We start from the raw sequence: 17,666 nt of genomic DNA on the forward strand, positions 1-17,666 counted from the left end.
GTATTTTCTTTTATGATGGAGGGTGTGAAGCAGCAGCTAGAATCAATACGGCCAAACAGGTAGACTGGAATGTTCACGGTGGCCAATTCGCAGGTATGCCAATGTCGGCATCCGAAAGCCCAAAAAGGTAATTCTCCTCGCGGTTTTATATTTTCTGTCTATCGATTATGTTGTACAACTTCATTTCTATGTAAGACTTTGTGTGCTGCTTCTGCGTATGGATACTTTGAAGAGAGAGGCCGATCCAATATTGATCTATCAAACAAATCGTGAACACAACATAAGAATGGCTCATCTGGCCGCTTTGACTTCATGACCGCCATAGAAACCCACATGAACAGGGGGGCCAGTGACGACGCAAGAGGACCAGTGGAATAGAGACACCAACACATTTCATTCATCCATAAGTAATGGCTGATGGATTGCAGTCGTGTGTTCTGCTTCTCTGTGTGCTAGCGAGAAGAATGACACACACACAAAAGATAGACAGAAGCGAATAAAATCAGGGAATTCCAATGCCCGTCTATTGGCAATATGGAGAAGACCAAACTTCATTCATGAACCGTGCGGAATTGGTTAAGTAACGGTGCCGCCTGGTGTGTGACTCTTGCACACTTTGGACACGGACACCCTATCAAGCAGTTCATATCTTCCTTGTTATCGACACTTTTCAAGTTAGTGCTGCTAACATTTTCTCGTTCCCTCTGGTCGTTTTGAATGGAGACACGATGTGCTGTTGGCTGCCGGTCACGCTGCATTATGCCCATCGAATCGCAGGGGCGGGCTCTTCAAAAAAAAAGGACGACCTAATCAAAAAGGCGCATCTTTTTTCAAACCATCGACGAAAGAATATTGAGAGGGGGAAGATGAACAAAAGATGAATGGAAGCGGTTTTTTTTTTGTGTATAACGAGAACCCATCAAAGGCCCAGTTGAGTATGGGAATAGAAGCGTGGAGAACAAGAGATTAACTCGTCAGACTTAAAGCTATTTGCTTTGGTTGAACCATCAGTAGCCAATGCTAGCTTCCTAAATAAAGAGAATATAGAACACGATGGATCGGACACGCTGAATTCCAGTTCTGCCGATTGGAAGTTTAATAATAATAGACTTGACTGAACCCAGTCTTTTCTACATACGTGAGGATGGCATTTACGCACAAGTCACAGATTATAAGGAATGCAATCAATCATTGTCCGCACAATTGCACATTCCATTTCGTTCTGTATATAGGGCACGATCGAGAAACCAAACGTCTACATTCTTCTATTTTGCATTATAAACATACACACCGTTTGCGGCTTGTGTCCAGATCTAAACAGGCGTGAATAGTTTTTCTTCGATACCAAACGTTGTGTTTTAGTTGTAAATTCATGCGCTCGGTTAAACACACGACGATGTGCTACCTTACTTTTTTTTTGACAGCTGCCGCCACTGAATGCTGCTCTTATAGCCCTAATAATCACAAGCTGCTGACAAGCCTCGTATTCTGCTGGCTCACTCATCGCACACAATGCCACCTCAATAGCTACTTACTAACACGAACTACACGCATACAAAAAAAACAAGCCGAAACGGAACTTGCAAAAATAAAAAAAGCGACAATTGTATTTTCGTATAGATGACTCTTTCAGCCAAAAGTTCGACTAACGCATTCAGCCAGAACAAAAAAAAAGCCAAAGAAAAATCATAAAATGATAAAAAAAATAAAAGAAAGGAAACAAAAAATCATTGCCTCCTGAAAGAAGCAAAAAAGCTTGTCGGCATCTCTACTACAACAGCACAGATCGACGTATATGTGTGTGTGTACATTTTCTATAAGCTTATAGGCCGAGGATAGGGCAAAGCAGGGGGGCTTCCGCTTCATCTCTCCTGCCTCTTGTGGCCTTTTTTCAAAAAGAAGACAAGAGAAGCCGACGGCTTTTGGCTTTTTCGTATGTAGTCTAAGAGCATAAACGTATACATGCATTGGTTTTTTTTAAGGGGGGACCATCTTTAAAGCAGAGCTTAGAAAAGAGAAGCCAAGATTTGGGGAGATCCATTGGCGGATATCGAGGTACACACTCGTAGAAAATACACAATGATCCGGGCCAAGTAAGGAGAGCAAAAAAGGAAGAAGGTGACACACAAAAGGACACACTGTGTCCGTCTGTGTGTAGCCACTAAAAAACGCCGACGACTGTTGTCCACCTTTTCTTTTCGTTTTGCTCATTTCGATATTAGTACTCCGTTTATTGTGTTCTATATGCCCCGCCGCATTTCTTCTTCTTCTTTTCTCGATTCATTTCCATCGACGATGCACTTTCCCTCTTTGGCTTTTTGCCTTCCTTTGTCAAACTGTTTTGTTCTCGTCTTTTGTAGGCGCATGATCCCCAAAAGTTCACTTGGTCAGATTGTTCAACCGGCACCCGATTCCCGCGCTCTCTTTCTATCCCCCCCGCGCCAACGTTTAAAACGAATCTCTTTTCATATACACACAAAAAACCATTGGCTTTCGGCTTTTAACGTAGACATTGTAGTGCACAGATTGAAAATAGAGACGTGCTGACTTGCGTTGGGCAATCCACTTGTATCCATAGTCTAGACTTGTGTGTATATATTGAAGGTCTTGGTCTTTGGTCCATACACTATTCGTCATTTTTTTAAGGCGCTTATAGGTGCAGCATGTCGGCTTCCTTGGTCAATGGTCGTGTTGAATGCAAAAGAATGGTAAGCGCGAACAAATCTTTCCGGTGCGGCACCTTTTTTCCCTTAATTCAGCCAAAGGCCAACGTCTTTGATATACATAAGAAAAAGTGGAGTACACCAAACCTATTGAATTCGGCAGAAAACATACGTAGACACGTATAGGCCTACAGCTTTATTATACCATGCCGCACCTCAGCGTGTATAGCACCCACCGCTGTTTGAGCATAACAAAAGCTAATTATAACTGCATTCATTGATTCCATTCAGTTATTTTTGGGGCGCACATTATCGTCCTCTGTAATGTCAAGATCTACCTGCTGTTTCATATAAAGATTTTACGGATATCCGTAGATCGTTTCGTCGGGCCATCATCCGCACCGTCATCTTCCGCCCGTGTGACTTTTGTATCGATAGGAAAACGGCGGTTAATAAATACAGCGAACAAGATATTCTTTTCCAATTGAAATTGGCGGTAGAAGTCGATGGACAAAGTCGCAGACAGGATAAGCCGATTAATTTTCGTGTGATGCCCCGTCAAACCGCGTGTTTATTGACCTTTTTTCTTGTGCATCAGACCAATGTGTATGGACGAGTTCATAAAGAGCAGTAGCTTTGCAGCGGTCGGCTAATCCGCTTATCTTTTTTCTTCCTCAAGTGTTTCAAATTGACTCTATACATGTAGATACTGGATTACTTCCGATTTATAAGCCCTTCCAAATAGGCTGACCATTGACCTGATGATTTTCAAATTCTTTTAACAACCATCCTTGGCGATGAAATGAAGATCTACTCGCATCATAGAAGTTCAAAGTTAGTGTGAAAGGAACAAACAAAAATGAAGCAGAGGGGAGCCAAAATGGCGTGACGTTGCGATGACTTTAGATGTTGAGAAACGTTTGGCTGTGTTCATCGATGATAGTGGCATCACACACACAAAATACAAGTGTTGAGTTTCATAAGATAAGCAGGACGTATAGGTCCGCTCTCCCTCCTTTTTTTGGGAGGGGGGATGACGTTCTTTCTCAACCGTGAGTTTGTGCAATTCTCCCGTCTGTTCACTTCTCTTTGGGGTGGTACAAAAGCCTCCCTCTCTATGCCTTTGTGTTGTTGTTTGTCCTCTAATAGAATCAAAGTGGGGGACTGTCGATGTGCATTTCCATAACACAAGGAGCGTTCGAGTGGTTTCTGCCACCACAAGCGCATCACGACAGACAAAAGAGCATCACCATGTTGTTTGCGGCCGTTCGATGGGGGCCATCATCATCGTGGCTACCCATCCACCCCTCTACAATCAAACGATTCTTATTGGACGCCGTGATGGGATCAAAAAAAAGGGGGAGACTTGCGGAGGTTAAACGCATCCGCATGGAAACTGAAGGAGGGAAAGCTCTTCCATCGCCTTATAGAGGCAACAGCTCCCTAATGTATTATTATATCAATAGGAAATGTGTATTGTGCTGATGATCAATAACACCAGCAAATATCGAACATGCAAACACGCGCCTCGCTGATTCTTTACCTTCTCTGTTCTTATACGAACGTGATGCTGGTGAACGAAAAGAAACGGCCCTGTATATACAGATTGCACGGGACATAAACGAAATAACGTCATTTATAGAAATAAGAAATGTCTACAGTTGAAACTCCCCCCCTCTTCGATTTCTGCATCCATTGTCGGTTGTGTAAATCCATTGATGAAAATAGAAAGAGGAGCATCAACAGTCACTCGCCTATTCGTTCACGTATTTTTTTCAAAACGAAGAGGACAGTACAAGGGAGGTGTGTATAATATATTGCGAGGGGAGTTTCTTTTGGGCGTCGTATCTTGACGTTTCGGTCCCCGCCCAGGCGCACTCCGCCATATGGACGTTGTTCACAGTGGCTTACATAAATTGAGAGATGGCACTCAACAAAAGACCTTGGCTTACATTTTATTGATTATTTTCAATTCCATCATCTGCGATTTTTTTCAATTGCATTTCATCATTCCACGTGTCCCTGACATTTCTCTTGAGTCTATCGGAAAGTGTTGGAAGCTAAACAAATTCTTTTGGTCTTTGTCGATGAACAAAGGGGAAAAGCTACAGACATTCTTACGTCCTGAAAAATAAGGAGAGCACATTGACCAAAAAATCCTTTTGTTCGTTTATAGACACGAGCATTGGGGGACCGCAATTCCATAAGACGCGGTCACCTTTTCCTACATGAAAACAAATAGATAACGAGAGCGGCACGAGGTGTAAGTCCCTCGTCCATCAAACTTTCCAATTCTTATATTATAACACAGGCGACCCAGAGATTCCGCCTCAGCGATTCAGACGAACGTATGTTCCCCAACAGCTGATGTGTCACATATTTATTATTTAAATGAGAGCCAGATGGATGCCTTGTATTTATAAAAAGGCTAAATGCACGTTATGTAATGGCGATGAGCACAAAACAGATCGACACTTGGTAACAAGAATGTGCGCATTTAGCTGCCAATTCCCAGTCAACATCTTATCCGAAAATAGCGGCCCACATGTTATTCAATTTCTTGGAATGTCAGTCTACTTTTGGATGCCAATTCCCAGCTGCCAGTGCACACCGGCAACAACTGGATTGAGTTCACTTTTAAAAATGTCAGACTAATTAAATTTTGAGAACTGATATGCTTGGACTACTATAAATGAAACATTTCCATCCCTTGCGTCGATCGATGAACAGAGACATTGATGGATTGGCATTCGCAATTCACATGAAAACCTAATTCAATTATTGCAGGTTGCGGGAACCCTCGATTTCAACCCCAACCCGCTGTAACTCGTCATCAGCAAACGCATTCAATCACGAAAAGCATCACAATTATCAAACCCGAATAGATAGGAAGGCCCCTTCTGTTCTATTATAGGGAAGGATACCCTCGTTCCCATCTATTCCGCACGTTGGATGATGGGGAGGGAGGGGCTGAAAAAAAGAAAGGGCCAACCCCAAACGGAAGGTTTTATGTTTCAGGCTGGAGCGCTAAATGTGCCGGGAGGAAGAAGATAGAAGGCCCGGTTGGACGAGATGAGCCCAGTGGGCAAGTTCGACTGAGCATTCGTGCGTAAGCCCCTTTTGAAAATTCGGCCGGGCTCTGGTTGGAGGCCCGTCAGCGCCTCTCAGTTCTCACCACTCGGGCCCACAACGAGAGGCGCATAACGAGAAGCCCCTTCTTTCTACCTCTCCAACTTTCCCTATAGAATATGGCCATCGAGCCCTTTTTTTCTGTGCCTCCTCCCATTTTTTCGGGTTCACCCCTCCTACTCAGCCCTCCAGTACTGCCCTTTTTCTTTTTCTTCATGTGGATGGCCTCGATGGACTATCATAGGCCTCACCTATATAAAGACGGTCATCTCATCCAGTCGGATCAACATTGGCTGTCAACTGGCCATCGAGTCCAGTCCTCAACTTCCTTCAGTGCTCCCCTTCTATTTCTCCAGTTTGTTCTTGAACATTTCGGACATTTTTCGAAGATGACGTGCATCCCGTGCAACACACAAAGTGAGAAGATCTTCCGGCCGTGGGATTCCGATTGCGGGGCCCGCAACAAAACGCCGCCCGTCCTCTTGAAGGAGGAACAACACGACCGGCTCTTGGTTGTCAGCTCTCCGGAGTCATCGCCTTTACCTTCCGGTGCATCGTCTTCATCCGGATCTTCGTCATGCGATGAATCGGAAGCCACGTCCAGCTTCCATCGGATGGATTTCTCATCGCCATCGGCTCACTCGGCTCTCCAGCAGGCCTATTCGGCCCACATGATGTCATTGGGCCAACATCATTTGCCATCGTCGCCTTACCTTTCGGCCCTCCCCGGATGGATTCCGACCGATTCGTTCCATCATTTGCACGGACAACAGCCACATCATCATTTACTCGGGCACGGCTTGCAGCCGGAAGCTGCTCCGTCCATGGAGCGATTCCTGGCATCGTTGGAAGCCTCTCCCGAAGCATTACATCCGAGCCGTTTGGCCGCCTTGGGTATGGGCCCCAATGAGATCGGAGAGCTGTACCAATTGGCCGGATTCAAGCCTTTGATTCAACACCACTATCCGTCGGCTGTCGGTGCCAACATGGTGTCCTCTTCTCATCACAATCCGTCGGGCAAGAAGCAGCGGCCCAAGCGGTTCCGATGCCCGCACTGCCAAGTCGCCTTCAGCAACAACGGACAACTCAAAGGACACGTTCGCAGTCACACAGGTAATAATTCATAGCTCTTATTCATAAACCTCATTTCGATTGATATTAACGTTTCATTTCTTTTTTGAAAAAAAGGTGAAAGACCATTCAAATGCGACGAAGAATCCTGCGGAAAGACGTTCACTCGCAACGAAGAATTGACCCGACACAAGAGGATCCACACCGGATTGAGGCCTTTCTCTTGCGCCGTCTGCTCCAAACGTTTCGGCCGTCGGGATCACCTGAAAAAGCACAGCCGCATCCACCAACGGCCGGCCCATTCGGCCGCGCAGCACGGCCTCAACACGAGCAGTTGCAGTCAGGATCATTCGCCACATCATCCGTACCATTACGGAGGACTTCAACAGCCTTCATCGGCCGGATCTCTTCCATCATCGGGCAGTAGCCATTCGACCTTTTGCTTCCAGTGATCGTTTTATTATTTGTGTCTTCACTCCTTCCTCGTTGACTCATTTGACGATGTTAATATTATACCTCAACAAACATATTTGTTTATAAATTATCGTGTACATTGAGATTGTATGGATGTTTCAAAATGATTTTTGCTCAAGGAAATGCATCAAATAACAAACCAAATCGAATCGACTTACGTTTCATTTATGGACTGTAGAGTCTACGTAAACCGGTTGGGGCATGAAGAAACTCTGCGACGACAATTGGCAAATAACAAAGTGAACCACCCGCTGCTCTGTGAACGGATGGGTCTACAAAAAAGACGTTGATGACACACATAAGCGAGATTGAAAAAGGGCCGAGGTAAAAATGTTGGACGTTTTATGTAGGCGGAAGACGAAGGCCATTACGGCCCCCGATGACACGACATCGGCCGTCAAGCTTGGACAGACACTTACGGACGTGGAAGTGGATCGTAAAGATCACAATGGCACAATGCACCGACAAAACAGCAGGTGATCTCACACCCACTCTGACTTTTGTACACATACGCATCGATATCGTACAGAGTATTAAGCAAAGTGTGACCTAAATGTGTCTGTAGGCTTTTTAGTTTGTATGTTGTAGGTTTTATTTTAAATGAAAAGAACCAGCTTACGTGAGTTGTTCATGTTTAAAGTATAAGCATTCAGCAGGTAGATGTCACGGATGAAGTTGGATTACAAATGCTGGTGACGTCGGTTCTAATTGAAACATGTAGGCCTATACGTGAATCAAATGGATCGGTGTACGCCTAGTGCATTTGCAATGACGTAACGATTACATAGTTGCCATTTCGTGTGTCTATAGCTAAAGTCTAGTGTTGGAATGTACATCTATATTTTGAAAGTGCTGTTTGCATTTGCTTTTAAAAGGAGGCAGGTGAACTAGCCCCTCAAATGCAGAAAAATCAAAGAGGCTGACAATCTCTGCCACTCGAGCCTTGAATGGCAATTGAACGTACAGCCAACAGGAGCAACCCATGCCAGACAAGAGGCTCTCCATTATATAAAAAGACGGGACAAAGTGAAAAGAAGAGAGTCAAAAATGAAAATATATATCGAGCCCGTCGTAGAATAGATTCCGGTATCAATAGAAGGGTCCCCCTTCGTTGGTTGTACATCTCGCCATCGCTCATCGTCCATGCCAAAGTGATACTCCTTGTTTGTCCTATGGACGTTTGTTAGTGGTGCCCCTGCCATATAAGGCAATGGTAGCCAGGTCTAATTAAAAGGTGCGACACCCTTGAAGAGCCTCTTCTGAGGCCTCCCTTTTTTTGCAAAAAATAAGAAAATGCAAAAGAATAAAAAGACGGTGGGGGGAGGCAAATAAGAGAAGATGGAAGAAAGCGAGAAGGATAAATGTCTTTTCAATCTGACAGGACGAGAGCCTCCCGCTGTGAGCGAGAGGGCGTACCTGAGGGACAATTCTTCCTCCTCTTCTTTTTCATGGCTTTACCTTTTTTTCCCTAATTCTTTTCTTTTGCAGTGTACATTTTCATTCAACCTGCCAATGTTAAAGTCTAGTGTCCAGCAAACAAGCATCTACCTTTATAAAACTATTTGAAGGTAAAAAAATGGAGAAGCCAACTGGCCAAATAGATTCTGAACATTTCGGCCTCACTGTTGTATTCTTCTATTCCATCTCTACAACAACTAAATACTTAGATATATAGGCCCAAGGATATGTACACAAGATGGCTCATTCGATTGACTCTGGCCATTTTAGCTTTTGCATAGGCGTGTTGCAAGCGCAGGCATGTCGATGTAAAGCTCAATTTCTACAACTATAATATTAGAAGAAGAACTAGCTTATATAGGTAAAACAAGAAAAGGTAGAAGGCGGCACGTCCAGACAGAGCGAATCAACTGGGGAATGAAAACAATCGCAAATCTACCTCGACCGCCTCCCCGGAGGAATCGACTTTGCTATTGAACAAGAAAAGCGCAAATCCGGACTGACTAGACGACATCTAATTAAACGACTATATATAGTGTCTGCATGCCTTTTCTTTTCCCCTGATCCAACGTGGTCGATGGGAGAAAGCAATTGGTTCTTCTTTGTTTTGGTGCTGTCGCCAAACATCTTCCCCTCGCATTTCTCTTCACGCCTTTGATGAAACGATGGAAAACCGCGAGAGAACAAGACTTTTCTCCCTCTCCTATTTATTACATGGACGGGGAATAAGTAAAACAACGCAAGTATAAACAGAAGAGTCTCCATGCCCAACACGACGTACGTGCAATCCCGAATTTCAGGGCGACAGAAGCATCGAAAATGCTAAAGAAAAAGATGGGTCGTCGTGCGTTTTTGTATATATTATACATACGCTTCACATGGACTTAACATTTCGGCCACACTGATGAGCTGAAGAGATTTGAAGATAAGAAACTAAAAAAAATGAAAAGATGCGAGTCAAAAGACAAGATGATCCGGCCCCCCAGCATCGGCTCATTTAGTCGGCACTCTTTTAATTTAAAAAAGAAGAAAAAAATAAAAACTGTTGCTGTTGTGCTGTCCTTATCTGCAAAGCACCGAAAAAATCTGAATACGAGTTTATCTTTTCGCCCATATAATGCGTGATGCAGCGTGTAAAAGCGGGCCGTCTATTTCATCGCATTCGATACGCCGCATTTTCATCATGTGGCCGGTGCAAAGAGGCGACACTTATCTTTTTTCCTCAACTTGTCTTTTTATAAGCCTCACTTTTTTTTTCTTATCCAAAATGTTCCATCTCTCTCATTCCGTTGCCGGCCAATACAATGCGGCGCTGTCCAACAGCGCAGATTTAGGCGCTGTGCCCATGTAGCGCGCACCCAAACATCTTGGCTGCTGCCTCGTTCTATCTCAAAAGGAGAGAGAGGATGGCTAATTATGTATTCAAGCGAGAGGAAGAGCCACACGGGTGATATCCAATTAAAAACGCCGGCTAGTAGGAAAAATAAATGGCCAGAGACCGCACAACTAGCGACGCCAATTCAAACAACATCACATGAAAAGAACGAAGGTGGGCGCAATATTCTTTCAAAATTATATATACGTGCGACATCTTATTTGAATTGGCGCTCTATCGTGTATATGCCTTGTCTAGTCAGCGCCCTCCCCTGCGCAATGCGTTCGATGACTCCCGGTGTTTCGAAAAAAAACTTTTGAAAATTTTCATTTGATCTTGTCCGACCCTCATAAACGGTCACTTCATGTTGCCTCTTCTATTTTACGTATAAATAGTTTTTTTATTTGAATAGCAGCAGCGCATCAGTCTATTATCAGTCTCGTGAATAGACTGAAACGTCTGGGAGGTGTTGCATCCCCTTTCGTTTCGGTCGGTCCGAAAAAAAGGGAGAAGATGACACCAGTAGAAAAAATATTATTTTGTAGAAATGCAGCAGGTATAAAAACGGTGGTGGATTGAAGAGAAGGGCGGCATTGTGTGAGACTATTTCGTTTTTCTCCACGCTTGTCAACTTGCGATGACAAAAAATGGGAATTACGAGCGAAAGGCCCAATGCGAAAGTTTGTTCATTAGACGATGCACTTGTCCCACCTTGCCCTCGGCATGCATTAAAAACGAATATTACAAACAGAATTGAGCGATGAAAAACGATCGTGTCTCAGCATTTCATCAATTCTGACTTTTGCAAGTTTCGTGTGACAGTGGAATGTTTTCGTTTGAATACTCGTTGGCCTGGACAGCAACGGCCATCTTGTCCAATTCCGAGAAAATAGAAGGGGCTGGGTCCGAATGTCGGAGCAAATGAGACCAAACAAAGAAAGAGAGAGAGGCCGAATGGATTGCTTTTGTTTCAAAACGTTTTGTTATCCCTACCTGTCTTTTTTTTACTCGCACCCATATACGCCCTCGGATTTTGATGTTCAGGTGAAATTCTTGGCGTATCCAAAATAGCTCAACTTGTTTTAAAGTCAAATGCCATTTGAGATAATGTTTTTTTTCGCTCGAGTTCGTTCCCTTTGATACTAAATTTTAATACTTAAATTTATAGACTTACGTTCGTACACCTGTCCTTCAGAATAATATTTTAGTCGGCTCCCTTGTACAACAATGTTTGTGTAGATGGTTTGAGTCGGCGATTTATGTTCAACTTCGTAAGCGGATTACATTTGTTGTGTTTGTTTAGATTCGAACCCACGTTCAGCTGCGAGAACATGTTGACTCTGCCGAGTTAGTCCTACACCATAGGCAAAAGTGACTTGTTTATGCAGTGCCAGTAGATTCAGTTGAACTGAGCTGCTTGTTTTGTGTGATTCGGAATGGTATATAAAAAGAGGGGGGCCACTTGTAGTGGACAACAAAGATTACAGAAGCCTTTCTTTATCGATGTATTTATGGTCTATTTTTCTGAATTGTTTGCTTTTTTTCAGCTTGTTGATGTACCTAGTTGCGTCTCCGTGTCTATGTATAAATACACTGTTTAGAGTGTGAATCGAAAACGAAGAAATGATGGCCAAGAATCAACATGAAAAGAAAGAGGCAATGGGGATAGTTTTTTTCATAAGAAATGGTGCCGGCTCTACCGAGTCAAAAATAAAAAACGACCATCTGTTGAGTATCATCAGCAGGTTCTTCATTTCTCATCGCCGCTGTCTATTTCAGTTTTCTATGGAATCTAAATCAACGGCCGAAAGTACTAAAGGCAAACATCCAAAAAAAGTGAAATAGAAAGAAACAGCGTTTATGAATATCAAAATGTTATTTATACTGGAGAATCACAGAGTCGACTGCAAACGGCGCGGCCGGCAGCTCCACCCAATGCGTATTATAAACCACGAAGATGTTGTGTCCCTTTTGTATGTATCCTGGCGCCGTTTTAATTCTTTTTATTGTTTATTATTGATTTTTTGTTAACCAGCTAAAGGTCAACTGTCTGCCACCGGATTTGAACCGTCTCAGACAGCCTTCTAACTCATTAAGCACAAAAGAGTCAAACCGCTCGCGACGTTCGACCTGACCTTTTTTACTTTCATCATTTCCCCACCGACTTCGATGGGCCTTTTATTCAAGTCGATCAGAAGCTTTATATTGTCCATTTTGTGCTGGACGTATTGTTTGTCGATGGGCCTGTACTTCCCCCCGATGGATCTAAAAGTCATTTGGGATATGTAAGGTGATCACTGCATTATAAAGCGAGGATATAAAGAATTGGGTGGTGTAAACATTGGGGATTACTTCAGACAATAGGTGTCTAGACACGTAGAGGCATGTATTTTTTTTAAACAAGAAAAGCTACGTGCAAAAACGGAGGGAAATGCATCGTCACGTTGTATTCCGATCGTCTCGTTGATGAACGTTTTCAGCTCGTAACAGGTAAGAAGCAATTGCACAGGCTATCGTGATGTACCTACAAATAAGAAGTACTGTCTCTCTCTTTCTCTAACAATAGGATTAGATGGAGGATCTATTTCTGATTTGTCTAGACTGATCAATTGACCTGCGAGTTGTAGGGAAACAAAAGAACATCCATCCCAGGAGATGGTCTTCCATTGGCCAGCACTTGTCCTCCACGCAAGTGCAAACTGTGCCGATGTGCTTTGATTTTGCTTTACAGCCTATTCTACTTCATCACAGTGCCATAGATGCACGCCATATTTCATTAACTCGGAGGTATTTCGGAATGTTGGGCTGATTGTTGTTTGTGGCTTTGTACATACACTTTGTATTGGGCCTTGGCAGATAACGGTAGCACTATATAGCCCCGCTTTTTGTGAGCCCCTTTCTTCCGGATGAGAGAAGAAGATTCGATGTGGATCATTTGCTTTTTCTCATTAAACGGCACGCGGCTTCTTCTGCTCAGGTCATAAACTTATCGAGTACACATGCCTTGCTGCTGCCGAGTACTCCAGGTATATGGCCCCGGTTGGGCCAATATCGTCAAAGGTACGAGCCTTCAAAGGGGTTTGCAGGAGGTGCTGCTGGTGGTTGTACGACAAACGACTTGGCACACCTATTTTTCGAGCCAAATAGAACCTCGGTAGCAACTCGAATAAGGAAGGGACCTTGTTTGGCCTCTCGCTCCATCATAAAACCATAAAAAAAAGGGGAACATTTAGAAAATCGAAATGCAAAAGGCAAAGGAAGAATAATAATAATAAAAAAAAGGGACGAAAAAGAGAACGGCTGTGCTTCATCATCATACTCCATCGACCTGGCACCATATACCTCTATCAGCCCGTATCAATAATAATCATAAAAGAACACCGATATATACAGAGCTTCTATTGTATCTAAACCCTTTTCCCCTCATCAATGGCATCGTCACTATTGACAACGGCAATACACGAAAAGGTCAGAAAAAAATACGACAACAATGCTAATATGTTATTGTAACAAGCAGTAGCTCAAATAAACTAGTCGAAGCTATTTTTTTTCCCCCCTTTTTTTGTGTCAGTAGACGAGTCACTTCCAGTAGCTTGAACGTGGACACAAGAGCCGGCACTATCCTCCATGATGGGATTACACACATCCGCGCCCACATTTTGGGGTCGGTGCGTCCCGCTACTGAATGTGCAAAAACATCATCCATGCATTATCAATTCATTCACAGAAATGACAGGGACAAATGATTAGTTTTTTTCTTCTTTACTTTTTCCCACTCGGTGTTGTATTTTTCTTCTTCACTATACGCTTTTAGTAACGCATGAAAAATAACAAAAAGGTAAACAGGGGTTGAATACAAGGGGAGGTTAAGAAAAGAGGTTCAATTCGGACGGCGATCATTTCTTCATTCCGTTTCTTCCACTCATCAGCCGAGCAACGTATCACTTTTGGAGAGATAGCGCTCGACATTGAAACGCCGCTCGCCAACAGTCTCCTCGTCACCTATTTCAAACATGGGCGCAGATATAAGTAACCAAACCACCAAAATAAAGCAAAGAAATTCATGGCTGAGATGATGGCAATAAGACTTGTTTCACCGTCTCTATTTATCATCTAGATCATGATCCTATGTACCTGCCGATGAAGCGTCGAGAAGGTTGCTGGCCGTCAGTTGACAAGCCAATTTGACCGGATGGCAATCAGCCGTTGAAGCGAATTCCACCCGCCATTTCTCCACCGATGAGCCGCTCCTGCACAAACAAAACAATTGGATTTACAACCAAATTCAAAGCTGAATGGTAAACCCTTTTTTTTTTAAAGCCGCTTGTTTCTAAGACAAGCATATACTGTCGTGATCTTATCTCGTTTTTTCTTCTTCTTCTTTAAATAAATCTTGTTATTATTCTTACTCTTGACGCTGGAAAAAGCCTTTTAGCAGACAAACGCCCAGCTGAAAAGAGAATTCTCGTCCGAGGTTATCAGGATCGCGAAAGTGTTCCAGTAGAGGAGTGACGACATCGCGAAGAGCCAAGTGAGGTAGCTGGAGTACCCTGTGGCACAAAGCAACAACCTCAACAGCCGATTGGATTGAGATTAGGCAGTTCAGTTGATCGATGAAAGAGGTGCCATCTTGTGGTAAAAACATGGAGATGACGCGCTCGGCTACCAGATTATTGCCTGTATGCAATTGTCGATAAATTTTTTGTTGATAACAGCGTTTTTAATCAAGGCCAGCTTACCACTAAAGATGTAGAGGTAATCGCGTTTCAACTTCTCGATGCCCATTTCGATGAGGAGAGAAACAGGTTCCATACCGTTCAACTGAGGAGGTGCATCGTTCTGACGCAACATTTTCCCAAATTTCGTAGGATTGTCGAAAAATACCTGGTAAAATTCAAGTTAATATGATGATAAACGATATTTTTTAGTAATTACAAAACAATACCATTGGATGATCCGTTTTCGCGCGCTGTAATGTGTACTGCAAACTTTGGCACAAGTCGTTGAAACTGCTGCAGTTCTCTACAATGAGGTTTCAAGAACAATCAACAAAAACAACTGATAGACCTAAGTTTTTGATCTTACGTGATAGTAATTCCCACAAGTGATCTATGAAATCCATCGGTGTCCGCTTGTAAATCAGCTGTTCGTCGTAAAGTTCCTCGAATTCAATTTTTTCTATGAAATAATATTGCTTTTAGTTTGAACTACAAAAACATCGGACTGAACGTATTCACAGGGATTCATTGGTCGTCCCAAGGCACCGAGACTCAAGCAATTACCTTTCAATTGGTAGGTATCGTCTTTGCAAAATGCTGCAATTAATTTATCTATTTCTTCTCTTAATGTTTTCTGTGATGCTTTGACAAACCAAACGATCTCGAGCGACTCCAATCCCTTGATCAAGTGCTGAAGGGTGTTCAATTGCCGCCAGATCTCATAGGCTCCGCTGCAGGTTTCGCCAGGTAATGGGCGGATGATCTGAATTGAGGTGGAAACAATTCATTACGTGAGCTAGAACATGTACCAATCAAACTGGTAAAACATTATTTGTTGATAATATATAATGCTAGGAATTTTAAAATCTATTCCTTCATCTTACGACTTTAGCTTGCGAAGCTATGTGGGGGAGTTCAAGAACTTTTGTAGGATTCTTCCAAGAACACTCCAGTCTGACAAATGCCTCATTCGTATCTGTATCGGCATTGACATCAACTCCTCGATAGGCTTCGTACGTAGCAATCGCTCGCGTTGAAAACTGTCATAAGCGATAAATGATGTTGATATTAATTCGTTTCAGATAAGAAATTTCTTCACCTCTCCAACATTTGTGAAGAAGGCCATTTCAGATTTCAAATGATCCAACTGGATGGTAGGATTGGTTGCTGTGATGGGACCAGCTACTGTTATCTTGTAACGAATGAGCTCATTATTCCTTCCCCTCTCAATGCCCAAGACTGATGTTCTTTCCCCATCTTCAGCATCCGCCAAGCAGAAGACTGGCAAAGCAGATTGGAGAGAGAGATCTAAAATGAAATTAGATAGTATCCCTCTATGGAAAAAAAAGGGTAGGTAAAAACATAGGGAAAAACAAGAACTGTTAACATCAAGCTCTTAAATACCGGGCTTCAAAAGATGAAAATGGTTTGTAAATACAAGTTTTCAGCTCTGAATGATGGGAGGATTCCATTGATTCTTTCGAGTAGAAATCTTCGTCTTGTATTTTCAACATATCCAAATCAAATGGACATTCCAAAGGGGTTCCCACCATATCAACTTCTTGTTGCAACTGTAGAGGTTTGGTTTGTGTTTCTGGTTCTACTTTAGGACTGTTTAGTGAGGCAACATCTTTTTGTGTAGAGACCTATTTTTAATAGAAATATCGTTATGCTTAGCGTTCCTAATGAGAGAAAACCTTACGATTATACTTCTTTTGTCTTGTAAACAAAAAGGCATTCCTTCTTTCTTATTACTGAAAGGAAATCACTATGAATAGGAAGTTGTTGCAGTATCGTAGATTGGAATACAGGAGCAGGTAATTTCATTTTACGACAATTAGCGTTTTTCGCGATATATGATTAAAATGTAATACAGAGACAATTTTGAATTTGAAATACGACGAATATTTCCAAGCACTTGCATAACGCACGAAACAATAACACATTTGAAGTTTCGTTTGTCAACGAGTAATTTCTGGCGGGTAATCTTAGAACTACAAAGACAGATTGGTAGTATGTATTTTGTACATCGGGTTCTGCAACTTGGTCGAACTGGCTGAAAAACTGAAAGATTTTGCCATTTAATCAGTGTAAAAATCTCGTACAATTCTCAAAGTGCAATTAATGATGTTATCATGAAAACAAATTGGTAATTACGTTAGACTATCTTTTTGAAGGAACGAAGTTGTACAACCCAGTTAAATTTTCAAAAAATATCTTAAACTTCAGTGTTGCCATTTAAACTAAGCCAGTCTATCCTGTAAAATACAGAAAAAAAAAAGGCTGAAGAAGAAAAAACAGTTAACAAATAGACCCAAAGATAAAGGAAGATGTTATCAGCAGAAATTAAGATGCAGATTTTTTTTTTCATCTTCTGTTCAGTCTTAGAATGGACCCGGGGTTTGCTGTTTACGTAGCGTGGACGCCTAGAATATCTTCTAGGTTGAAATTTGAAACTCTTAAAAGCATTGAATGTCTAGAGCTATTCCCCATTGGTGAATTCATTCCACTTATTGACTAAAAATTAATTTGGTGATTTGCGAACTTAGGTGCCTGGCCAAAGATGTACAACTGTCAGTCTCAATCGACAGTATGTTACCTTTACGTAGCAGAACAGTTTTCATTTGGCTTTTTATCGCCTGCCACTCGTAATGCAACCTCATCGTTTAAGACATTACACAACAACAGTACCCAGCACCTATCAGTTAGTGGTTCGTTCTATCCGACATTGTGCTATGTATAGGTCCCCCCATAATCGGTATTTCGGCCATGTACGGC

General features: G+C 42.6%; 3 protein-coding genes across 3 annotated transcripts in view; 1 reads left to right on the forward strand and 2 right to left on the reverse strand.

Annotated features, from left to right (window-relative positions):
• LOC130692066 (atlastin-like) overlaps positions 1-17,666 on the reverse strand; it is a 44,106-nt gene that overhangs the window by 14,139 nt on the left and 12,301 nt on the right. The window lies entirely within an intron of this gene.
• Positions 6,139-7,401, forward strand: LOC130692076 (zinc finger protein 358-like). The gene is made up of 2 exons (XM_057515153.2): positions 6,139-6,905; positions 6,981-7,401. The coding sequence occupies exons 1-2, from the start codon at positions 6,182-6,184 to the stop codon at positions 7,313-7,315; spliced, it is 1,059 nt and encodes a 352-aa protein (XP_057371136.1). The 5' UTR covers positions 6,139-6,181; the 3' UTR covers positions 7,316-7,401.
• Positions 13,948-16,877, reverse strand: LOC130692065 (protein zwilch homolog). The gene is made up of 11 exons (XM_057515137.2): positions 16,599-16,877; positions 16,293-16,534; positions 15,988-16,222; positions 15,773-15,928; positions 15,453-15,651; positions 15,256-15,348; positions 15,116-15,192; positions 14,910-15,054; positions 14,580-14,847; positions 14,305-14,420; positions 13,948-14,172 (listed from the first exon to the last, which is right to left on the reverse strand). Exons 1-11 carry the CDS (start codon positions 16,713-16,715, stop codon positions 14,096-14,098), a joined length of 1,725 nt encoding a protein of 574 aa, XP_057371120.1. The 5' UTR covers positions 16,716-16,877; the 3' UTR covers positions 13,948-14,095.

This window comes from Daphnia carinata, chromosome 1 (genome assembly GCF_022539665.2).
Source record: "Daphnia carinata strain CSIRO-1 chromosome 1, CSIRO_AGI_Dcar_HiC_V3, whole genome shotgun sequence".
In the NCBI taxonomy this organism is placed as follows: Eukaryota; Metazoa; Arthropoda; class Branchiopoda; order Diplostraca; family Daphniidae; genus Daphnia; species Daphnia carinata.

Coding starts and splice junctions, on each gene's coding strand:
- LOC130692076 (XM_057515153.2), top strand. CDS start 6,182: ATGACGTGCATCCCGTGCAACACACAAAGTGAGAAGATCTTCCGGCCG. Junction 6,906..6,980: donor ACACGTTCGCAGTCACACAG/GTAATAATTCAT, acceptor TTTGAAAAAAAG/GTGAAAGACCATTCAAATGC.
- LOC130692065 (XM_057515137.2), bottom strand. CDS start 16,715: ATGAAATTACCTGCTCCTGTATTCCAATCTACGATACTGCAACAACTT. Junction 15,055..15,115: donor CGAAAACGGATCATCCAATG/GTATTGTTTTGT, acceptor GAATTTTACCAG/GTATTTTTCGACAATCCTAC. Junction 14,848..14,909: donor TTACCTCTACATCTTTAGTG/GTAAGCTGGCCT, acceptor AATTGCATACAG/GCAATAATCTGGTAGCCGAG.